General features: G+C 41.3%; 1 protein-coding gene across 12 annotated transcripts in view; it reads right to left on the minus strand.

Annotated features, from left to right (window-relative positions):
- Window positions 1–26,351, minus strand: part of HERC1 (HECT and RLD domain containing E3 ubiquitin protein ligase family member 1) — a 102,462-nt gene that overhangs the window by 67,968 nt on the left and 8,143 nt on the right. For 8 of the 12 annotated variants that reach the window (XM_077185765.1, XM_077185759.1, XM_077185760.1 and 5 more), the window contains exons 1-3: window positions 15,869–16,024; window positions 1,574–2,529; window positions 264–359 (exon numbers count right to left, since the gene is read on the minus strand). In XM_077185765.1, coding sequence (XP_077041880.1) covers window positions 264–359; window positions 1,574–2,503 — 1,026 coding nt within the window. In that variant the 5' untranslated portion in view covers window positions 2,504–2,529; window positions 15,869–16,024. Of the gene's footprint in view, window positions 1–263; window positions 360–1,573; window positions 2,530–15,868; window positions 16,025–26,351 lie in introns of those variants that run through there. The other 4 variants (XM_077185755.1, XM_077185757.1, XM_077185758.1 and 1 more) reach the window with 1 other exon arrangement.

A 26,351-nucleotide genomic window follows, 5' to 3' on the forward strand; every position in this document is an offset into this window, starting at 1 on the left:
TGCATATTGCTTCCTGTACAGTCACAGTGTTTAATGCAGCTTTAGCTGCCCCTCAACAGTAACTGTCTAAAATCCAAATCACCATGACCGTATCATTAGTTTGCTGACTAATTAGCTTAATGACCTTCTCTCACTACATCTTTATTTTTCAATGTCTTTTGCTCCTCTTTGACCCCAGAATAACTACACCCACACGTGCACACCAATCACATGTGTGAGGAGGAAGCAAACTACAGTAACTTAAAGGTTTTTTCAAGACCTACCTCTTCAAATAAACACAGAGCTGCCTCATACAGAGAGCACAAGCCATCTGATGTTCTGGTTGGCTCTCTCCACTGACTTCGATCAGCAGATGATCCCTGCAATGTTTAAATGTTGTTATTAGGAGAAATACACTTCCAATACAGCAACAGTCCACCTGCACAAAATACATCAGGAATTTGTTCTTATGGCTAAGCAAAAATTAACATCTCTTTCTAGAAAAGCATAAGTACACTACCTCTCTCCTGAGCTGTGTTACCTGCATACACTTCAGGAAAACAAAACTGTCACAAGTGCTATTCCAACATTCTTACTAATTCAGTTTTGTGAAGGTATCTGGGTTTGGAGTTAATTTCTCCCAATATTATTTTGCAATGAAATGCATGTTATTTGTGTCTAAAGTGATAATTATTTCTAAATTACTAATCATAAATAATTTTATGTTTACATATCTTTCATATTTTGGTCTCTAATTGTATATATAGCCCAAACCCAGCAGCAAATAATATTGCCCATCACAACATTTATTCCAATTCAGATACTGCTACTGCCATGCTCTTCTCATGGACCTCATTCTTCAAAATATTTTTTAGATCTTTTTCAGAATCTTTTTTAGATTTTAAAGTTTATTAACAAGCAGTACAAGCCTGAAAAAAAAGTATGACCACTTGAGGAAAAAAGTCATTTCCTGTTTCAGTCTGAGCACCACAAGACAGAAGGCTGCCACAGCTCCTGTGTACTGTGCAATAATTTCATACCTTGAAAAGCAATATTCATCTAGCACCAGCAGCGAGCACTCAATATACAAAGCAATGTGCCACACTTCCAATTTAGTTCATTTTCTATCACATTAAATTCTGAGCATCAGCAAAACTGCTGAACATCCTGAAGATGAATAAGCAGAGGCCCAGGTGAATGGGGGAGCAGGAATGTGCAGTAAAAGTAACTAACAGGAAACAAGGTGTATTGCAGAACTTTGAATTTTCTAACTTTTTCTGCTATGAACTTAAATGTACAAGTCCAAGTGGATCAAGTATGTCCTCAACTCTTTCCCTGAAGTTAGAGAATAACACCAAAATGCAACATGGAGACTGTTTTGCTGTTTCATCTTTACCTATGAGGAAACAGGTGGGCAGGAAGGAAGAGAAAGAGATGGTGGGTAACAAAGAAAATACAGGGGGAAGAAAAAAAAAATCACAAAAAAAGCCCCCTTTCTAACATATTCAGCAAACTGCATTTGGGGTGGAGAAACTACTCAGTTAAGAATGCAACTACACTGGAATGCAGAAAATCCAAAGGTGGTTATACCTACCAGAGATCGCCGCATCTGGGTCAATATACTCATAAAGCAATCAAAGCTGATCATCCCTTCTGGACTTTGCAGTAACTTGCTTTTCTCCATGGTGTTTACTACAGCTGAAGCACCTAAAGCCATTTCTATCCATTCAAGAAGGTATCTCAAGGCACCTCGTTGGGCAGCCAAACCAAGAAGCAACTCAGAAGCTAATCTACGACCTAGAGTATCTGCCCCAGAGTTTGGAATCGTTACTCCTTTAAGAAAAGTTGTTACTTGTGACAAACAGTCCAAACCCATTGGCGGAATCTTGCTTTCATTTGCTAGAGATAAAGGTGGTAAAGAGCTCACAACTTCTATTGCAGTGTGGATAACATCATTGCAGAGATTGAGGCCAGGTCCTGCCACAGGCATCATCCAGCTTTGTCTCAGCAGTGCAAATAACAAGCTCAATCCAGTCCGAACTCCCATTTCTATGAGCGCGTCTGTGCTCGACCTTGGGCGCTCACTGACAGAGTGCACGTCTGTGGAGCCAGAGCTGCTTTCTGGTGAGTGCTGCTGCTGTTTCACCTTACCCTTATCGTGGTACTTATTGGAAAGTGCATAGAAGACACGCTGCAGCACAAGGAGACGCTTCCGAAGAGCTCCAGCAAACGGAGAGTCTGAGCACACCATCTTTGCCAGTGCCAGCTGGCTGCTAAGAAGAGCATCCAAGTAGTGGTCCTGTTCATCACTAGATAGAGATTCCCGCTCAAAATCTGGTAACTGAGGTCCCTTGAGGCACAGAACCTGCTGGGGCAATGGCACTACTTCTTTATTGCTAACTAACTTAGCATACAAGACAGAAACTCCCTCCCTTGTGGCAATAGATTCACTGTCTTCTGTGATCCAGGAGCTGTTCAGGTGTTCAAGCCACTTCAGCTTCACAGGTGGGACCATAGCTGCCATGCTGGTTCACTTCTTTGCCATTAGTCCTGCAAATGAAAACAACTGTCACTATAGGTTATGAAATATTACCTATAGATCTTATTACTGACAGCAGGACAAAGCCAAATAATCCTTCCAGAAGGTAAGCAGAGAAAGATTGACCACCAAGAATTACCAGTTTCACCGTTTGACCTTATATGCATGTGCAACTTACTTAACATGATGTAAGAATTTTAGTGTAAGTTAGTCTGCATTTTCTAAATCCATATGCACAAAAATTCACATAAAGCAGATTTAATTCTTCTAAGTGACATGAACAGCATTCAACAGATAAGGCAATTTAAGATTTAGATGTCAAGAACCACAAAAGTGCAGGGCTGATAAGCATATCTCACCACTATCATGATTTATGTCTGCAGGATCATCCATGTAATGGTATGATATTTTGCTATTTTATCTGAATAAAGGATCACAATTCCTAAAAACCTATACTGAGTTTGAAAAATTTCTCACATACAAGAACACAGACTGATCACCAATAGCTGAGTCCAGGGTTCTTCTAAGCCTATGTCTGAGAAAATTTTAAAATTTAACAAATTAAAAGAACATTCTGATCCTAAAGAGACACTTGAGTTACTAATTTTAATGCCAGTAGCATTTAGAACTCCAGTTCTTCAAGAGGATTCTTGATGTCAACTCTAAGTTTTGCCAAGGTAGTTTATAGCTTAATATGCAAAGAGGCTTCCTCAAAGTGCAGTTTTCAAACTGCTCCTTTTAAAAGAATTTTCTTTAAAGTAGTGCTTTACCTCCCATTGTACAAAACAGATGTGTTTAACTCCTGTTTTATAATCATTAACCACGGGTTACACAGGTTCTGAATGATTACTTTCTGTTCTTTGACCCTCTAAGTCCTAACGCATTACAATTTGACCAAAAAGTACTATAATTGCCTAAAGGAGAGTTTTGTGTCCTTTGGTAGTGTGAGCCCTATTTGATCTCATTTCAAACTAAACTCCTGGGGGTGGAGAGAGTCTCTGCCATGCATGGACAGTCAGTGCTGCTGCCATGTCGTGCTTGTAGGACAGCGGGTAACAGGCAGTGCAATTTGGTCCTTGTTTTATCTTGACATTTCACACCTAAAATCATAAATTAAAAACATCAACTACAACAGTTATTCTGCCAACAGATCTGCCAAAAAAGCATACTGTGTGCTATTAAGCACCTACTTTTATTTCAGCCAAATTTTCCCTACAACAGATGAATACCTTCAGAAAAGCTTTACATGAGCCCCAGTGAGCCTTACCCAAGCAACTGTTGTTGCACTAGAGCAGCCCCTTCCCCAGGACTATCCCACAGAAACTGGAGCCACAGCTGTCAAGCACCATTCAGAGCAGGGAGCATTCCTTGCATTTCATCCAAGACACACCTTCTGTGTACTCACACCACAAAACTTCCCAGCAGCTGGGCCTCAAAGGGACACAGACAGGTACTATTACACCCAGGACCCTGCTGACGAGGGAAGAGCAACACCATCTCATTTGGCAGGAAGTATTTGCTGACTACCACTGGATCCTAACAGAAACTGTAAGGCCAAGGAATGAAAACGTCCTACCTCTGGTCTTACGTGAGGTTTGTGCCTTATCAAGAGGTGAAACATGAGGATGTGGCTCCATTAAGAAGTTCCCAAACTGACTTACTCATGGGCTTTATGCTTTCACCAGCTACTCTTCTGTCAGAAACTTCAAAATGTGCTCATGTACCTCAAAGGTGCAAATACTGCTGCTTTTCCTGAAAACTGATAGGTTTTTTTTCCCTCCTGCCCTTGTATGCATCTCTAAAAATAGAGACTGAAGCTTGAAGCTGAGCCCTCAGCAGTGCCCTGCTCTCCTTCTGCAGCTTTCAGAAGAAATCGTTGGTCCACCTTGAAAATAACATTCAGTTTCGTGTGACAGGCACAAGGCTTTAACCAGACACTGCTCACAATCCTGGAAATACTCTCTGAATACAATTGTAAAAGATCTCTCTCTGCATGTAACAACTACAGATCACTGAAGCTAAGCAGAAACCAGGTAACAGTTACACAGGGTATAGGTAGGGTTCATTTCTTCCAGCTCACTGCCACAAATACAAGGTTTATAATTGCTCCAGAGCCTAGACACGAACATCTGAGTTCTTTTTAGGGCAGACAAAAAGAAAATACATTTGGCTTTGAAAACTAAACTGAATGCTCACTGCTGTTCCACTGTATTTGAACACTGCAGGGTCAGGTGAACACGTGGAAGGTACCAAGTGTGCAGGGTGGGCCAGTCCCACAGGGTGCAGTCCCACCACTTCCTGAACATGCTGATCACACGGCCAAGCACAAACGGAGAAGCCAGAAACATGTGACAAGTGGAGAAAAGTATTTTTCTCTTGTCATCATAAACCTGTAACAATCTAAATGCATAACAACAGCTTTATAAAACTATTTCAACACTGAACACTTAAAACACTTCAAACTAAAGTACCCAGAACTTTCTGGGATTTATATTAAACAAACAAACAAACAAACCATCCACTCTATCTGCCCTTATTCCTCCCTTTCTCCTCCTGCTCCTCAGCAGGGGGGGGGAAGAAGTGAACAGTGAGAATGTGCAACACAACTTATTTGTCATATCTTTCAGAACCACAGTTCCTGTTGAGGAAATCACCATTTTGGGGCAGTAAATTATTGCACATATTTTACTGCTGCCTATTGGTAAATCAACTTAAAACTCAGAGGTGAACAAAGATTTCAACAGTGTTACCAAATGTAACACCTATTTCAAAAGCTTACTCCAGGGAACAGCGGGGGGAAAATGCATCCATCAAAGCCTGAAAGCCAAGTTCTGTGTATCCGGGATGGAGAATTTTTCTTCCAGAACAGCAGCGGCAGCAGCTTGAGCTGCACGGAAAGACTCGTGAAGGTAAGCAAGCCCGCCTCCAGTGCTCACCCTGAGAACCACGGCCAGGGCTGCCACGGAACTCAAGGAACGGCTCAGGATCACCAATCCTCTACTGGAATAAGGAAATAAGGAATAAGGAATAAGCAAGCCTGCCTCCAGTGCTCACCCTGAGAACCACGGCCAGGGCTGCCACGGAAATCGAGGAACGGCTCAGGATCACCAATCCTCTACTGGAATAAGGAAATAAGGAATAAGGAATAAGCAAACCTGCCTCCAGTGCTCACCCCGAGAACCACGGCCAGGGCTGCCACGGGAACGGCTCAGGATCACCAATCCTCTACTGGAATAAGGAATAAGGAATAAGCAAGCCTGCCTCCAGTGCTCACCCTGAGAACCACGGCCAGGGCTGCCACGGAACTCGAGGAACGGCTCAGGCTCACCAAATCCTCTACTGGAATAAGGAATAAGGTAAGCAAGCCTGCCTCCAGTGCTCACCCTGAGAACCACGGCCAGGGCAGCCACGGAACTCAAGGAACGGCTCAGGATCACCAATCCTCTACTGGAATAGTGCACAAGCACAGGGAGAGCTGCTGTTACCCATCACTGCACTGGACACCAACTGCTGTTTGCTCCTCTTACATCAACTGAAAGGGAATGTGAGGAAAAGAATTTTAAAATGAAACCTGTGAAAACACAAGGAATATAATCAGGGAAGGCTTTTGCCTGAGCTAAGAGGAGAGTAGATAATTTAAATTTTGGAAGAAAATACTCTTAAGAGAGGTCTCTTTTAATGTTATAAGAAACATGAAAATTACCTGCAGCAGAGACAAAGGCTCTTTTTCCTTTTATCAGTCCACTGCTTTAAATGCACCTGAAGTGAACCTGTAACTCCCAAAGCTGAATCCCACTGCAGACTGACTGTGTCCCTCCAGATTCTGTCTCTTCAAGCTCAAAAGTCAAAACCAGGTACTTCTGGTCTGTCCATGGTTTTCCCCATATGAAAACCCACACCACACAGCCAAACTAGCACCTGAATTGTAAGCTCAGAATCAAGTTTCCACCTCTTGCCATAACTAGTAAGCACAGACAGGAGGTAATAGGATGCATTTCAAATTCAAAGAAATCAACTTACAAGCAGCCCTGGTGATTGTGAAACCATAATAACTCAGTGACTGGCATGCATTTCCACACAGCCAAGAACTCAGAAAGAAAGCTGATGACAAATTTCATTACCCCTTTATCTGTTTATTTCTCTTCATATATTTAGTTAGATGATGATTTTTAAGAAGTTTTTGATTAGATGTGTTTGCTGCATTTAAGGAAAAAATAAACACAAAACCAAGAGCCTGCAAATGTTTGTCAGCAAGACAGAGTATACACTAATAATAACTGATACACTTAAGATCTTCCCTCTTGAGAAAAATAAGGAAAAAGAGGAAAGTTGTCATATTTTAGGGAAAGCATGCAGTCTGCAGTGGCTGAGCAAATAATGTTAAAGAATTTAAAGTATGCTGTGTTATTAAAGAGTTTGTTTTTTATTAAATAGGAATCAATTCAGCCTGAAACCTCCAGCTAATTTTTACAGGTCACTTCAAATATTAATTTTTGTGGTGGAAGCTTGCCTACAATTACTAATACATTACATGTATTGATATTGTGAATGGCCTATTGCAAGTCATTATTAAATACAACAGACAATTGGGCATATTAAAATTAAAATTAAGTTTATATCAATAATGAAATAGGCCAAACAGCCAATTCTTTCACTGAGAAAAACTGCACCTTTTTTTAGGAAAAAGAACTATTCCCCTTCTCAAACAAGAATAAAGTAAGCGACTGGAGATGCATCTAACTACATTTACAAGTTCTTTCCATGAAACAGAAATAAATGATGAGGAGATAAACTATGAATGCTGTTCCTTCTTTCTCTCTGCCACCACAGCAATTTAATCACAAAAGAGGAATTTGATCTTGTCATTAATCCCACCTTGCTTATTTCATATATACAATACCAAGTCACTGATTGCATGGATGACTAACACCTTAATGCACAACTGACCAGGAGATACAACAAAATAGGTATTCCACCACAAATATTCCAATATTTATATATAGATATGCATACATGCATATATACATATATATTTATATTTTGGTATTTATATTAGATACTAAAAAAATCTGTGTTTCATGTACATGTGTCTGAAACACAAGGAATCTTTCTGCAATAATTATTTATTTTCGAAGAGGAATAATTCTTCCAAAGCATTTCAGTTAACATCAAAGTGAAATTATCAAGAAAATTCTGTATATTTTTTTTTGTTTATATAAAAGTGATATATGTAAGGTAAAATGGGGCTGAGAAGTTACAGTAGATTTTCCAGCGACTTACCACCATCTCCTAAATTAACTATAGAAAGAGATTTTTCTAGAAAGGGAACAAAGGAGACACTAAATATTTCTCATAAATCCACTTGGTTGGCTCAGACATGAAGACTGTCAAACCTCTAAGAACAAACATTTTTTTCAGATTTTTACTACAGCTTCAGGAAACCAAGAAGTTTTTAGGTCTTGCCACTTTGAGGTAAGTGGGACAGCTTTGATCACCTTCAAATGCAAGAATAAGAACTCACAAGGGGGGAAAAAACATTACTAAAGAAGTTAGTATGGGAAATTCTCAACTTCAACACAGTCACAAGAGTGAGGACTTTGGAAAGTGCCCCAAATACTCCTATATTGCAAGGGAACAGGGGAAATGAGAGTAATTTACAAAGGACTTTGGCATGGGGTTGAAGGCTAAAGTCCATAAAGTTCTAAAGTTCCTGTTTCTGAGTGCAGCAGGACAGACAGGTCCTGGACAGAACATACACAATGCCCCAAAGGAATTGCCATAGTCTTCCCTTTCCATGTCAGCTCAGAAATTATGGGAGATACTCGAATGTCACCCAAGAACCACCTCCATGCACCCAACAAATTTATCCTAATATAAGTAAATAGGAAGCTCCCTTCTAGGGTTTAGATTTTAAAAAATGCTTAGAATTTAAAAAAAGCTCCTCAGAAGTTGCTGAGTGTAGATCTAAGAGAAAGATTGCTGGAACAATTTAAAGAAAGGTGGAGATTGGGCAGAAGCTGTACAGTGCAGCTACATCACACTGCAGCTCCTTTGGAGGAGATCAGGAACAGCTCAGGGCAAATCAAAAGAGGTGACACTGAATGCCTGCAGGAAGCATGTAAGTGTGAAGTCATGACAAGAAAAAAAACAAAGGGTTTATGTTTTGTTTTAAAGAAAGTTGTAGAAAAGATCCTTAAAAAGTAGAACTACTATCTAGTTGATTTGATTAGAGAGTGTAAGAGTAGTCTCCCCACAAAACATGTTTTGCTTTTTAAGTCCTCAGTGCACACACGCTCAGCTTATCAGCACAGAAACCATCGGAACACGTGGAAGGGAGGAGCTGATTTAGGGCCCTTCCCTCCCCCAAAGATCATTGCCTCCAACAGATTGGCTCCACCTCACTGCCAAACGCAGGTAATCACTGGTATTCAGCAAGAATAATACAAATCCATAGATAGGGAGGAAGAAGGTGCAACTGCTGTTCAGGCTGTGACAAGGAAAATATGAACAATCAGCTCAGAAATGTAGGTAAATCTTGAAGCACAGTGATTTCCCATTGCTTGTACAAACCTGAATCTTCCTGCTTAATTGTTATTTTACAGCTTTGTGCTTCCCTCCCTGTACAAGGTCCAAAGAAGTAAACATTGTAATACAGGGATAAAAAGCAAAATTCATGTTACATGAAGTGTTGTCAAATGAACACAGCAAACAAGAGGGATGTATTTTAACATAGTGTTTAAGGTAGGCAGAACTACTCACAGTCCATGGAGATTTTAAAAATATAAATTGCATAAAATAATGTCCAGTATCTTCAATTAGTATGAAGAAAATCAATTTTTTTAAAATCAGTGACACCAGCACACACACTGAAGATACAACAAGGACAGAATTTACTACCACAGTTTTCTTTAACTTAGCCTGACTACAGCAGAAACCAAGCACACACAAAATTATTCTGACAGAAGCCAAGTGCTCAGGCTCTTAGAACTCCTACAAAAGTAGCTGAAAGCTTTATTTTCTGCAAAGCTCTTGAAAAACTGCACCTATCAAGCTGTAAATATTCTATATCCTAAAAATAAAAAGTTTTCTCAGAGGAAAAATAAACCTCACAAGCATTCACTCTCTCCCTCTCTACAATCAGCAATTTCAGCAACCTTTGTCAGAAGCTGACTACATTTATTTTATGGAAACCTGATTACAAAAGCTTGCAACACAAGAAGTCTGTCTATACAGCCAAATCACAGGCAGGAAACACCAAAATGAAATATAAAGATCTGGTTGTGAAACTGAGTTCTGTTCACTGCCTGCCTGCGATGTTGTAGCACACACAGAGAGCTCCTCACTGTGTGCTCATGACAATGAGCTTCCTGGAGCCTCACAGTTCCATTTGTTATTTTCAACCTGAGGCACTCCTAGAGCACCTCCTGTGCTCAAGGTGCCTTCAGCCTGATGGCACCTGGGTGGTTTCTAAAAAGGAGGAGAAAATTGAATATTTAAGCAGATGGCAGGCAGATCACACTACAGCTCTTGATGCTGCTACACGTAGTTAAAGCTTTGTTTGCAACAGGGAGAAATTAACTTCTGTGATGGGTCAGAAATACCAAGCATTTTGTGGCTCACACAAAACACAGGAAAGATTTCACAGTCAGAATGATCAGATAATTCTAGGAGCTCATTAAAAATATAAATCAATTCATTCACTGCAAGTGACACCGACTACTGAAGAACTTATTCTGGGATGTTATTTTAGATAAGTTTTGATAAAGTACAAGTTCTGAGTTCATTGCCAATCACAGCTCTGGAAAAGCTGATTTGCTTAAAATATGACAGAAAACCTAATATAATATGTTTCTATTTACTGCCTCACTGTGATGACAGAATTACAGCTGCATTATACAAGTGGAATCTCTTCCAAGTTTCAACACTTCAGTTTCTTAGCATAAACACTTAGAACCCTTTTAAATTATTTTTTCATTCAAATACATGTAACGTTCTTACCAGTAAACCAAAGTCTTTAGTCTGCATCCAAGACTACTAAATTATTTTCTCAATATTCTGTCAATTCCTAACCTGTACAACTCCAGAGCTGAATGTGAAATTCAAGATATGGCTGTACCTTTATTTTGTGCAGCAGAAGGCCTGGTCTCTGGTTTTGCCAAGTTCCACTCCTAACAGTTCCTGATGTTCCATAAAATGACAGATTACCCTAAGTTTTTATCATTTCAGTCTTTCATACTTCTTACAAAGAAGCCATGAAGTCCCAGTAAGAATCTTGCTTCATGTGCTGCCAGCTGCTGGAGTGCAGCAATTTTTGCAATCCTTATTAGAAGTTTACAATGAAAGCTTCCCTTTTTTCCTAAATAAGGGACTGTATATACAGGATTTAGCAGCAGGTATCAGAGCTCCAAACAACATTTAGAGCCTTTTACTGGAAAGGTGATTTAGAAACCAAGAATACATAAAAGTAATTAAAATCCTGCCTTGCCACATACCAAAAATATGAAATGTACAGAAATGTAAAACCCACGAGACGTTTCATTTGGCTTACAGCAAGGGGACACCGTGACAGTTGAAACCAGCAGGACATAATGCTGGCTAGAAGAGTTATCTGTTCACTATTCCACTAGTGCCAAAAAGCACTGCAGATCACTGTACAAGGCAGGAATCTGCAAATGTTCCTTTTGGCCTGTCCATGTAGTCTGGACACACTGTCATGAGAGATGCAAGGTGAATGGAATCTATCCAAAACAGCCACAGAACAGAAAAAGAGAAAAAGATAAATTAGAAAGTGTTTGCACTGCAGAGAAATTACTACAAGTTCACACAGAATTGAAAGCAAAAAATGTCCTCAGAAGCAGCAAAAAAATAAAAAAGGCAGCAGTGCTAATAACAGGAGATGGACTGTAAAACAGCAGAGAAAAAATAAATTGTGGTCTCCTACAAATCTGAACTGGGAAGCAAGGAACAAAAGGAACTAACCCAGAGAAAGCAAGCCAAGAACAGCAGCTACAGCAGATTGTCCTTCCCTACTGAAAGATCACAGTGAAACACACACCAGCATCAATTCATGTGAACATCTGCCTCCACTGAGCACAAGGACCAGTGCCTTCCTCCTTCTATCAGCCTCCTGCTCAGCATATGAGAACTGAATGAGTGACATAATCATTCAGAGTAAGATTCATTATGCAAACAACCATCTACTTTTCTTCCCAAATACTGAATTCCATCTAACCTTATATTTGTGAAGTAAGCCATGGTAAGGTTCTACTTGATATTCTTCCACTTTTTGTCTTCCTACATGATTTAGGTTCCTGTGGGATTATTTATTTATTCATTCTCAGGGATAGTATTGAAACCAATATAACCCTATGCTTTCAGCTGGTCACAACTGGTTACTCCAAAAATCTTTTTGGAGACAGACTAAAGGAAGACGAAATTACTTTTAAGTTAATATGAAATTAAAGCTATTTGCCCTTTTGGCTTTAGTGTTTAAAAGGAAAGTGATACAAAAACCTCATCATGGCTTCTCAATGTAAACCCCCAGGGGCTGTACAAAATCTACCCAAGCAGAGAAGAAATAAAAATGATCATTATTGTTCAGCAGATAAACTTAGAAAAATCAATTTAATCCATTACTTCTTCAGATGCTTTAAGGTTACTGAAACAAAAGCTGAGAATGCAAGGTGCTCCACATACACAATCATCAAAAGTAGTTAGTGAAGAGGAGCAGAGAAGCAGAAATTCCCTATGCACCAAAACATCCCAACAATTTGAGCAAAGAAAGGTGCCTGATCCTTCATTGGAAAAGGGATGAAAACTATGGTGAGGTTTTAGCACTACCACTCTCCCCAAAAGGTACAATCACTTGTACTTCTACTGTGTAGTGTAGTAACAATATTATCAAAAACCACAACACATAGGAACAGACATTTTCTTGCAAAAACTACAGAAATTTTAAAGATGTATTTACTAGAAATCATGACTTGAAAAACTCAGCAACAGACAGGAGAGTGCAATACAGACAGTCAAAATTCAAACACATTCAACTTTCAAGTTAGCTGTATGTAAGCAGAAAGGTGGACTGCAGCCCTTAGATAGATCAATATATCTATATCTATAGATATAGATATCTGTATAAAGGGGGCATATAAGGGCAATGGAGAGATACCTGTTATCAGGGCCTGAGGTGACAGGACAACAGGAAATTCTAAATTTTCAAGTTTTAAATTGAATATGAGTAGGTTTACATTGGATATAAAGAAGAAACGTCTCAATGAGGGTGGTGAGACACTGGAGCAGGTTGCCCAGCTAAGTTGTGGATGCACCTTTGTGTTAACACTTCCTGTTAACATTTGCATTTCTTCAGTCAGAGAATTCCTATTAGAACTACTTGAAAAAGAAACTTCTGTTGTGTGGATTCACGCATTTGTAAGGAAATGTTTTGAGGATGAAATTTCAGAATTATCTAGTCCTGATAGCAAATGAAAAAATTGTTACTAGTAAGGACTCAAACTGCAGGCTCTTCCTAAAGCAGCAAATTAATTCCAACTTCCAGCAGAGAAGATGATTGCTTGAGGCACCTGAACATTCTCCCAAATAGCGTGGTGACATCAGGTCAATCACAAGAGACCAGGGAATATACCTGGCCAGTCCAAGGTCACAGTTACACCGGCGGTTGATGGGCAGATCCTGCAGCCACTGGGCTCCAGACTGGCTTTGTTTCCTTTTTTCATATTAACAATTTACAAGGGCTGCTCTGAATGACTCGAATGCACAGCAAGCAGCTGCAGCACACCAGCACTTATTTCAAGCAGCCCTGTGACAACAGAGCTCCGATTTCTGAGGGCTACTTCAGATGTTTTAAAGAGCTAACACCTACTAGATTTGAATGCTCCACTTGACGGTAAGTCAGTGCAAGGGAAACACACAAAAAGAAACCGTGGCAGCAATTTAGAGTTTGAGTACTTCTGAGAGCCAATCCCAGCAAACACAACCAGCACAGTGCTCACCATTCACTGCCCACGACTTTGACAGCAGGGAGGAAAAATCAGCCACAGAGAATTGCATCCTGCTCTGAACTAAAACACACCAGTGCAAGATAAAAAATCTTTCAAGTTACATGAACAGAGGAAGATTAAATATCTGTACAGGATCTAAGGCCATTGCTTTGAAAGGCTAATGACTTCCTGACAACCTAAGACCTGCTCCACCAAGCCTACCTAAAATACTTATCATTTCTGTCTCCATTACTTACTTTTAAAATGGGAATGAGCGCATCTCTACCCCATGAGTATTACAAGAATAATAACACTAAAAACAGAAAGAAAAATTGGAATACTACATGTGTCTTAACATCTTAAACGTACACAATTTTACCAAACACAAATATTACTGCCAATTTCATATGTAGCTTCCCCATGCTTAAAATGGTCCTACTCCAGTCATTACTGATCATTTAAAATATTAATATTATTAATAAATTTAAATATTCATATGCTTCTGCAGAGCACCCCTGTACTGTTTTCTTTGAAAAATAAACTTCATGGCTACCTCAGATTGGTAAACTAAAGGCAAAACCCAACAAAGATCTTTAATCAACTACTATCTATTTAATTCAGGTCTGAAACAGCAGAACAAGTTTTCACTGTTAAACTATTTTCAGTTTACAGATTAAATTAACAAAAAAATACTGTGTTATATTCCTACTATGCCAAGCAGTCTCTTGGCAAAAGTAAGTCAAAGACCTGACATCCCTTTGCTTAATAACAATTAGATAAACACCTCCTTTACACAGTTTCCAAAAAAAATTTCAAGACTCCCACTTCCCCTTCAACTTACATACTTCCAACCCCATAAACTCGTCTAGTCTTAATGTTCAAAGAACAAAATATCCACGACATATTTAAATAAGACCACAGGAGCACAGAGGAAAATCTCACTACAGGTTTGCACTCAGAGACAAAAAGCTTTAAAGATGTTTCATTTTAAAACACAACCACCGTGATACAGCCACCTAACAAATTCCACAAGGTACAAGGCTACAGGAGACGGGCAGTGCCACTCTGTCCTGTAGCACAACGTTGTACAGCTTTTAATCTTTCACACAAAAAACAGATTCCTCTCAGAGTGGCAAAGTAGTAATAGACTGAGCAGGTACACAGTCTACCTTTCCACATTAAATATCTATTATAATTTCCCCAAAACTATGTGAGACTTAACCCTCAAAGTCCTCCACAGTCCCACATCCCAATAGAGCAGACATAGTATACATGGGGTCTCTAACAACAGCATTAAATTCAGCACATGTAAACTGAGGCTTTATTATGAAATACCAGCATAGAACACTCTGCTAAACTACAAATCTGATCAACCTCATAAGACAATATACACATGTACATATACAGACACATACAGGATATGTTTCCATGTATATAGAGCACACAGTTCCAGCTAAAGAAATTACACGACTCACAAGGAATCAATCAGTTTAGATATGTGGCAACAGAAATTAAAATGTTTCAACTGCACTAAATCTCTCCTATATACTGTGAAAGGGAGAGGGCATAACAATAGGACTCTGCCCTTTAAAAAACATGAAAAGCAGCTTGTGTACAGCAACATCCCAATGAAATTAACCATATGCAGTTAAAAAAAAACAAACTCAAAACATAACAACAAAACACCTGCTAGGACCTCAGTTTGAAATACAAAAGAAATCATCTCTAAGTAAAAGTATACATATAATCTTTCAGTATTGCAAGCAAGACCCAACAAACATGCCACGGGAAGACGGTGCAATTCAGATGACAGGTCTGGAGACACGAGGAACACCTACCTACAGTCATGCACACAGCTGATGAAGGCAAACATGACAAATTTCAGACTGAATTTTGTGACACCTGCCGGGTCCACCTGGGATGCACGTACTCAGAGATGCATTTAACATTTAGAGGAAAATGCACGGCCACACTACAACAGCATTCATGAGGTTCATGGGGAAAAAAGCACAGGCTCCGAGGACCTCAGTCGAAGCACAGTGCAGAATTCGCACAGTTTATACGGCTTTGAAAAGGCACAAAATCCACCACGAAGGAAGAAGAGCTGCCGGAGGACGCCCTTCCTTGTCCCACCCTCAGCAACAGGGCAGTGACACCTGACCGGCCCCACCTGCCTCCCCTTTTCCTCACGGCCGCCCGCACCTTCCCCCGCTCCCGGCCGCCCGCGGCTGCAGCTGCGGCCCCGCGGTGTTGTCGGGCGGGGAGGGCGCGGGGAGAGCCATCCCGGCCCTGGGCTCGCCCAGGCCTCCCGCCCCTGCCCGCGCTTCTCAGCCCCACGCGGCCGCGCGCTCACCAGGCAGCGGCGGGGGGAGGCGGCGGCGCTCGGCCCGGGAGCCCCGCGGGAGGGACCGGCGGGGCGCGGAGAGCGGAGCGCGGAGATCCCGCCGGGAGCCGCGTCCTCCCGGCCCGAATTGTCACAGGGAAAACATGACGCGGGCGGGGAGCCGCCGATCTCGCGGGGCTACCGCGCGGCTCTCGCGAGAGCGCCGGCCGCTCCCCGCCTCCGCCTCCCGTGCGCGGGCACGCGCGGCGCGCCCCCGAGGCCGGAGCGGCGGCGGAACGTGCGGCGGGAGCGGCTCGGCCCGGCTAAAGGGAAGCGCTGCGGGCACTGGGAATGCAGACAGTGCCCACACTGTGGGGTCTATTGGTCTTCTGCGAGCGTGAGGAAGAGCAGACTAATGCTTTCTCATAAAAACGACCAAAGAAACGGGTCAGGGAAACGAAGCACCTCGTTTAGGCCGGGATCCTGATGGAATTGATGTGTTGGACATTCAGTGAAGAGAAATGGATGCCGTATGCAGGGACAAAAAGTGCAGAAAAGGCAGAACGAATCACATTAGAGGACAAGCAGGAGTATATTAAAGTGTTTCCTTAAACAAAATGAACAACATAACAGCAAATAGTAAAACTGTCACTGAGGAATGAAATTCCAAGTCTGAAGAAGGATAAAGGATGCAGTGAACACTGTCACAGGCTTAGATGGTGGCAGCAAGGACAGCACACCAAGATGAGTGAGGCCACAGCGGCAATAAACAGCACAGTGAGAAATCTCAGTTATACCCACATGAACTGGTACAGTCCATACAACATTAGGGATGTCATGACTGAATCAGTAGACATTCATAGACTCAGTAAATGGGAAAACTGACAAGAAGCAAGAGGAAAACTCTGCAAGAAGGGACTGCAGACGTTTGAGTACATCAGCCTAAGTCAGGAATACAATGGAAGCTTACAAAGATTAGTGATGTGAAATAGATGAACAGGGAATAATTGTTTATGCTCTTCAAGTGGAAGAGCTAGAAGGTAACAAGAGGAACTAGTAGATGAAAAATTCAGAACAAGGAAAAGAATTACTATTTCTTCATTCACATATAATTAAGCTATAGAACACCTTGATGCAGGACAAAATGAAATAGAAGTTTACCTGGACTCAAAAAGAGACTGGAAAAATACAGGAAAGAAAAAAACTCATCAGTTTACCAAAGACATCTCCTCTGGCTGAAAAATGCCCCAGCCCACAGAGAGCCCTACAATATTTGGGGACACTTTCCTCTGTGCTTGCTCCTGCCTTTCCTTCCCAAGGCACGGGCTGATGGCTGGTTCAGACAGTGCCAGTGGATCAGTGATGCCATCCTTGTGTTCTTATCCTATAGCCTGGCTTTCCTGGATCAATCTCTCCTCATTAATGCTTTATTCTGAGTTATCAAGTCTTAGGGGAGGTCCCAATGGCAGAGCTCAGCTCCTTGGAGGGACTGCTGCATTTCATGACACGAGTTCCAACCAAAATTGGACTAAATGTCACTGACCACTTTGGAAACACATCCCAGGTATTGATGGCTTTTCATTCTGTCCCCTACAAGGCAACTCAGGGATGCACAGCGTTTTGCATCAGATTAAAACTCAAATGCCTTGCTTTGAAAAATCTGACCCAACCAAGCTAAAAATCACAGACTAAGAAAAAAGTCTCTGTTGGCAATTTACCCATGTAATATCAACCCAGAGAATAATGGTCAAGACAAGCCATTTCTGTTCAATAAGTTGTAATTTTTTTTGTTTTGTACCTCTAACTACACCAGCTAGTCTTTTGTCTAAAATCATAGTCAAACTCTGCTGTGAATGAGCACCTTCTGTGTTGATGAGACCACCTATGCTAACAAATGCCATCAAACTAGGGGCAAACTATACAAACATTTTACAGCATTCCTTAACTATTTCAAATATGTCACCTAAAGGATGCTGTATAAGAAATAAACTTTAAAAAATCAACAGATGCATGAAAACACATTCAGTGCAGACATGTCCATTCCACAGAAGAATAACAAACAGACACACTCAGCAGTGTGTGCTCTTCTCCTTGTCCACATGCCCCACACCCACACACATTAATCACAACATGAAGACAAAATCTTATCATTAACTGCAGCTTTTATGGCTTGTAGGCTCCACCTGCAGCCAAGCATTGTATAATTCTCAAGGAATTTCTTAGATTCACAAATGCCTAATGCTTTTAAGTTACGTACACTTAAATATTAAGTTCACAAAACTGCAAGGTTTTCTGTTTTGTTTGTCAAGTCTTCACCCAGCCCATCACTCACTCTGCAGTGTCAAGGGCTCTCCCCTTGCCATTTGCCTGCAGGCAGGTGCAGGGGCTGTTTCCAGAGGCTCCCTGATCTCAGAATTGAAGTGACACTGGAGGACCATTGCTATTGCAATGCTGTGAATAGCTATTGCTATGAATAGCATCTTTGTGAATTCTCACATGAAGCTTGTTTATTAGATAGCAACTGTTAATATTTAATATTAACTACAATCTTTGGTAAGTCAAGTGACTTCCATAGTTTCTCCTTCAGAGCTAGACCCCCAGTGCCTGAGCTACTGTCTGCATCTACAGCCAGCTGGACTCAGGAGCTTCCAAACTGGAATAAAACAAGTGATGCAGGATGAGGAGGTCTAGTGCATCACTCTGTACTAAGCAGGCAAGCATTGGCAGAATTACTGAGAGCCCAGACAAAGCAAACGGCATTCTAGCCTACAGCAGCTCCAGTAGGTCTGAAAAGAAGGACATAAATAAGGGGAACAAGTCTACATTTGCTCTGATGCTACTAATGGCTGTCACCACCATTCGGCCACCTCATCTGAGAGTCAATTATCATTAAATGAAAACATAACACTTGCATCCTGTGGAAATTGCAGAGGCTCCTGAAACTCATTTGGGTACCCTGAGGACATACCAGAGGAAAGATGAGCCCTCCAGCCACTTGCAGCTATATATTAACAGGGTGAATGTAACAAAAAGAGTTGAGAAGAGTTTTATGGGACAGCCCTAGACATAGGCCAGGAATACCTGAATCACAGCTTTTCAGTAGGCAACATCATTCATCCTCTCCCCCTCCTTCACAGCAAGCAGAAGCAGAAGAATTCAAAACTACAAATCTCAAGAGTTCAGCCTCTAATGTCCCTGCCTGCAGGACACTCATCCTCCATTTCTATTTCCAAAATATTTTACCTTCAAAGCATAGAGGGAGGTCAAGAGAAAGCCTATATGATGGATCATGGAGGTTCAAGAGAAAGGAGGCTGTGCATAGTATCTCTGTTATCTCTGTGCTCTCACCTCTTCTTTAAAACAGAAATAATCCTTCATGATGCAGACCTCCCAAGTCCCACCCACAGTCTTCCTCCTTCCCAGCTTCACTTGGACTAAGGCAGATTTCTTCCAGCATTTAGCTCTACAAGACCTGTTTTACATCAATGATTCCCTATTACTCTGCATGAGTTACTGCATTATTTATTAGTTTAAAATGTACTGTTACGTAATCCCATCAAATGTACTTTTAATATTAAGCAATTAAAAGATAGGTATAGTGACAGAACAACACACAATTTAACATCAAACATTTTTCTGACTGTTAATAATTATTCTTTACTTTTTTAGTAACCACATTTAACTCTTCATCCTCTTCTGATCCAAACATTTCACCAGGTCTATGAGCAATTCCACTCTCACTATTTTTGTAAGATCTTTTTTTATAATGCAGTGCCTAGGACAAGACCCAACATCCAGCATGAGGCTATGCTATTTATCTAGAGCTTATTCTTCACCATTTTTCCACAATGCAGGATAATTTTGGATCATTACAGAAAATGGGAATTTATATATTAAATACCTCAATTAACTGTGTTTTGATTTTACTGACTTCTCTTTTTCCAGCAGACTTTGCTAACATTGGCATGCCTTGCTGTTGTCATGGCAATGAAAGGAGTCTGTATGGTTTGGGATGTGACTCACAAAAAATTTTATACAGAAATGGGCCAACAATTACAACAAAGGACATTGAATGTTTCTGTGGCACCAGTTAATAAATGGTCAATGGAAAAAAAAGAAAGATCCCAAATCTGAACAAATGATACTGAACAAAACTTGATTGGATAGAAGACACCAAATTATAACTTGTGACCCTCTCTTGCATTTAGGTCTCTATGTGTCATCCCCAAGTGTAATTAAAAATCACAGTGATCTGCCTGGGCAGTTACTTAACCATAGCAGAACCCAATTCTCCCAAAGAAGTTACATTCTTAGTGTTTAGAAACATGAGGAGTCTTGAATTGTGGACTTATCCCAATAAAAAAGTCTTGAAGCCATCATCTCTGTGAGGGCTCAGTCCAAGGCAAGGCTCTTCTCATGGCTCACAATTTACACGAGGCAAAAGGGGGGGCGAGTTTGCCAATGAAAAGATGAGGAAAGGAGCTTGTGGCACTCACTGAGGAGGTGTGGACAGAGCAGTTGCAAGCACTAAAAAACATGACTAAAGCCAGCCTACACCAGTCTATGAAATGCATTGAAACACTCTTTTGAGCTAGACATTCACCTATATATGTCTTCTATATGTTACTCATGACAACACTGGCTCTTTTCCCATGGATCCAAGGTAGGTGAGGGGAGCTGTTATCAGATGTTTGCCTAGGCAGAGATGCCAAATATGAAGGCACTGAAATAAATGCATCTGTGTCAGCCCTTAATTTCATCTTCTGACTCATGTTCTGGAGTGACAGTTGCCCTGCCTGGCACTTCCTGTTCATATCAAGCTGAGCCATACTAAGTGCTATTTATTCAAAAGCAATCTAAAGCCACATGCACACGGCCAGCTGGCTCTTACCCCAGCACAAATCATCAGTGCCACACAATCAGCAGTTTCAGAGCCCAGGACTGCAGGTAGTAGTGTCGCTTCTTTTCTTCTACTGTTGGATTCAGCTGTGAAATGCAGGGTAGGAACCAGTCTGAAGTAACCTCAGATGTAAGATCTACTGCAATCCATGGCCATCTCTCTCTTTGGCTAGCTGGTAACCTTTTCAAACTGCTTTGCTCAGCCTAGCTTTGTATCTAGGTTCCACAGCTCAGAAATGCCCTTGGCCAAGCCATGACAGCAAACATTCCAGTGAACCACTGGGGAAAAGGCAAGGGAATCAAGAGGGGTTTGCACTGCAAGACAATGAATGATAATATACTGGGGAAATTAAAAGGATTATGTGTGAGCAACTAAGTAACAATTGAATTCATACACAAGACTGATTCCAAACTAATCTATGCATGGGTAGGAAACATTTTGAGCATATGTGGCAAGCAGGTTATTAGGACTTGAAGGGGATTAGTAATTCTCAATATGGTAGCATCCAGTGCACAGCTACAGTGCAGCTTAAATATTGTCTCACAATAATACCCATATGCATAAAAACAATGGAGAGTACTAATCAACAAAAGAGAATGGCCAATGGTTAAAGTACCATTCATAGGACTGCCATTCCTAGCTGCATTCTTCCGGGTTGTTCTCAATTCCTTTGGGGTCTCATGAGTGAATTTTGGTGCTCTGCATTCAAAACCCCTGTTGCACAAGCCTGTAGTGTGTCTCCACTTCCCGTGCTTTTAGCAATACGGTCAGGAAAAGCAAAGTGCCTGTCACAATCGCTCTCCCTCCCACACCCTGTACTCTTTCCTACTCAGTGAGCAAGAGCTTTGAATGGAAGCAAGGAAAAAAGGCAGCACAGGGCTCCAACAACCCCTTTGTGCTTCCTCCTGGAGACATTACCCAGCTTCCATGGCCCTGGAGCAACAGGAGCCAACAGAGCAGCTGCTCTTGGCAGGACACGGGGGATGGACCCAAGCTCTGCCCAATACAGCCTGCAAGAGCTGTGTGCACCCCCAGCAGTGCAGAGCCCCCCCAAAGGGAGCACCCACAGGGTTGCACCAGTTAATATCCACAGAGAGTTGCAGAACATCAAACTGGGCTCAGCAGCAAAGGCACTTGAGCTGTTTCGAGCAAGCACCGTTGTAGTTTCTTCAATGGAATCCAAAACAGGTGAAAAGTTTACGAAATAAAGACTAAAGTTTATGCAATTCACAAGCACAACATTAATCCAGTCCCCATTTCTATAAGCAGGAAAAAAGCCTTTATTTAGAGGGCTTCAGTAAAGCAAAAAGCTTCATTTTTTCACTGAAGCCATCTGACCCTGACTAAGTCCCCTTCCTTGTTATTTCTCTCTGAAATAAGTTATACATCTAAGTACTGGCACAGACCTGCTTTCAAATTACTCTAATCTTTTGGCACAAATGCAAAATATTATCCTTTACCACATTTTTTCCATGCAAGGTCCTATACATAATTTCTTTCATCAAGAATTTAATTTTGAAAGTCAGAATATATAATAATCTCATAAAAGGCAAATATTAAACCTAGGAAAAGCATTTTTTTTTATAATTGGGAGTTAGGTTTTCTTTGCAGAATTGAAATGCATAAAAAAGATAAGAGCTGTCCTCAAAATTAGTAACATTCCAAGACCAAGATTACACACTACTCAGGTGATTGTGCCACATGAAACCTGAAGGCCTGAAAGATACTGAAAAACCTTTCATCTGTACAGCATATTCAAATGCATTTTTTAGCATTTCTAGAAAGAATCTCATTTTCCACATTATCTACATCATTCCTCAGAATAAACCAGATAAAATTAAAACAACAGATTTTCAAAAAAATCTTTTTAGGGAAAAAACCCCAAATTTACAACTCTATTTTTGCCCCAGAATTCCTCTTTCTGAATTTGAGCTACAAAAGCAATTGATTTTTCTCTGAGTTTATCTTTCTTTTAAATTCTGCCACCTGTGTGTCTTCCTTGCTCATGCTCCATTCCACTACTTTTCCCTCCCTTTTCCTAACAGTTATTTGTCTAGTCCTCTAACTGCTGGGGTTTTTTACTGACTTTTCTTTGGCTTCTGTCAGTTCATTAACATTTTTCTAGTCTGTAACTCAAAGTGAATATTCCAGCTGTTGTCTGAAAGCTGTACAATGAGGAATTATCCTTGTGCTTTCATGAATCAATGACTACTCTGTAAGGCTAAAAGCAGTTTTTCTCTTCCCATTGTTTTCACATTTCCTCTCATTCCATTTGTTCTTGCATTCATTTTTTTTTTTCAGCAAACACCACAAGACAAACAATTCCCTCTCACACCTTTCACTTTGAGATCTCACGATATTTTTCAAAAAGAATCCTCTTTCCCTTAGATGAGGGGGGAAAAATGTTCAAATAGGATAGAGTTATGTCATCCCAATATGTCTAGCACAGGCAGTGTTTCAGTTCAGCATGGTACCTAATATTCTCCTTTTACAAGGAAACACCTGCTCATAGTGGTCTGTGTAGAAGGGACTGGAAAAGTTCCAAATTACTCCTTCCTGTCCCACACAGTTCCTTGGGCTGCTGCAGGGCAAGGAGTGCTCCCCCTCACCAGGGAGACTGGGAAGCACAAAGGTCACTTGCCAAATGAATACTGGGGAAAAAAATCTTTCACTTGGAGTGCTATCATCATCTTCATTTCAGAGAGGTCAAAACTAAGCCTAGACAGATGGAGCAACTTTTCCAATAGCAGGGTTTAACCCAAAAGCCCAGAGCTCCTTCCACATGTATTCTGGATTTGTATGTGCCATGAAGTCCTGGACTTGATGGACAGAACCACAGAGCATCCAACAGACATTTCCTCTTTGACATAGCTAATTCAGCCCTAAATCACCCAGAAAAGAGATGAGTTAAAACATTTATGTCATGAAACACTAATAAACACTTCAGCCAATTCCACAAGGAGAATTATGAAAACAGGTAAGAGCCAATAAAAGTGATTAAAAGAAAACAATAAGGAAGAAGTAAGAGAAGATCAAGGCAAATACACAACAGACAATTCATTTAAAACCCCACCTACACCTACCTTGGAATTTTCTCCAAATGGACTATATCAAGCTCTTCATAATGTTAAATGAATTTAATTACAGAATCACATGGAAAATAACATTTAAAACCTTTCACTCCTCCTCCCAAGAGTGAAACCAAACTAGTACCCAACACACCTTAGCAGTTTTCTCTTTTTGTTTAAAAAAAGCCTGGAATTCCCCTAACAGAAAAAGAAAAACACAAAATAAGCCCAAGTTTTGCTTTGAAATGGAAAGCAGTTCCATTATATAGAAATGTTTGGCTAGATGATTAGAAAGGGCAGACCCTTTGCACAAAAAGGGCTGCAAAGAGCATCCTGTTTAACCAAGCTGGTGTCCTAAAGAACAGCCCATCAATACCTCCTCTGAGTAATTTGCATATTTAGGATGGGATGTTAGTTATCACTATCTGAACTTCATGGATCATTTTTTTAATTAGCTTAGAAATTCTTTATGTCAGTTTTCTGCTTCCAGCTGAAGCACTCACCAAGTTCCTACTCTCTGCTATCACATACAGAGTTTGCCATATCAATGTACAATTAGGTGCCTGCTGTGCCAGCCTTTGAGCAAGGAGAGGCTTTGGGATCCTTTTTGGTCCTGCTCTCACATCTGTATTTCAGTGAGGTTATCCAGTGCTGAATATTGGTGCTAAGAACCAAGTCCAAGCTATGGAATTGAACCTGCTGATAAGAAGGGTGCCAGAATGGCCAATTTCAGCATGGTGACATGGGAACCAAAATAGGCATCTCTTTTCTGTGCTGTGGGATGTCACAGAATCCAAACTCCTCTTGTATTGGAAGGACATGGTAATGGACAATGCCTAAGGACTTGTGGGCTTGGCCCACACCCACTGCCATCTCCTGCACCTCCCCTCATGTGTGCTGCCCACACTGTCCAATGCAGTGACCTCTTCCCACCTCTCCCAGCTTCTCCTCGGTGCCATTTCCCTGCTGCCCTCATTCACTACCCTTTCTCCCCTTCTTAAGAACATTTTCCATTTTGTCTCTCTGTCATCAACACGTGAGCCAGCCCTCTGCCCTGCAAGGCCAGGCAGTGTGCAAACACACTTTATTCTAGTTGGCCTGTGCTCAGTACACACAACATGAGCAGTGCAGCAGTGCTGCCTCACAGTGCCAGGGGGATGTGTGTCCCTGAGCCTGGCACAGAGGAGCTCCAGTGGAACACTGTGACCTGCTGCTAGGAAAGGCAACGTGTCCCAGCTCAGGGCTCATTCCCTTCCTCGGGCACAGGAGAAGCTCCAGCATCAGCTGAGTATAACAGAGAAGCTGGGGAAGGCACAGGAGTGAGACAGTTTGGTATTTTATTTTGTCTGCAATATTTTCAATGCTGGGATTCTAAGTGGCCCACCATCATTCACAAGTTTTCTGTCAGATGTATAGCCATACACAACAGAGAACAAACTATTTTAATACCTGGAAATGCCACTCCAAGAAATGTCTTTAGCTCTTCTTCCATGTAACAGGCATCTTAAGAAACATAGGCCAAAGGAATTAAAACCAAAACCAATGTCATCCTTTCAATGCAGCAGTTGAATTAAACAACACAAATTAATATTATTGTTCATGTGCTGCTGGAAGAACAACTTTTAAAGTTCACAACTGAAGACAAAACAAAAAAAAAACAGTCATTTACTTTGGCCACAGTTTAGAAGCAATGCAACAGTCATGACCCAGATAAACCAAAAGCAGCAAGGCAGTTGAAGCAACATGGACAACACTTTCTATTACATTGCACATTTCATGTAAGGGTGTCCCCCTTGAATTAGAAGCTGAAATGCTACTGTGAAAACAAGGAATCAACACCACAGGAAGGTAATGCAGAAGTACCATTCACAGCAGCAGCAGTTTGCAGGAAAGCAATTTGGGACATATGGATTGAGAATGCTGAGAGGAAACCCCTGCTCAGGATTTGAAAGAGAAGGCAGCCTGAAGAAACATTGCTGGGTCTTGCCTCCAGATTTCAAAGGACAAAGTATGAAGTGGAAAACTTTTATAAATACACTGGTATGATTAGTGAAAGAGAGAGCGATTGCTTACACCAGGCATTTCCAAAAGCAGAAGTGCAGTCCTGGTGGCCTGGGCAAAAAAGAAGCTCCCTGACACAACAGCCATCAACCCAGACTACTCTGCCTGCTGGTTGTCCATTACTGGCAACTCTTGGGCAGAAACCCTGTGAGGGCCTGCAGTGATGCCCTCCAGCACCCCTCTGCCAGGACCCCTGCACACACCCAGTCCTTGGGGTTTCTTATGATCCCATGCCCTACAGGGAATTATGGGGATGAAACTGTACCAGAGCTGGGCACTGGAGAAGAGATTAGGCTGTCAAGCACATGGAGCAGGAAGACAATTAGGCAAAACAATAGTGAAATAACAGGGAGGGCAGGTATCTGCCTGTCCATCTTTCCACACACTGATGGGAATTTTCAAACCACAGCTCATTCCAGCCCAGGCTGCTCTAACATGCCCCAGGATCCAGAGCCATGCCTAAACTGAGGCAGGACAGATAGAA

The sequence above is a fragment of the Agelaius phoeniceus genome, chromosome 13, assembly GCF_051311805.1.
Source record: "Agelaius phoeniceus isolate bAgePho1 chromosome 13, bAgePho1.hap1, whole genome shotgun sequence".
NCBI lineage: Eukaryota > Metazoa > Chordata > Aves > Passeriformes > Icteridae > Agelaius > Agelaius phoeniceus.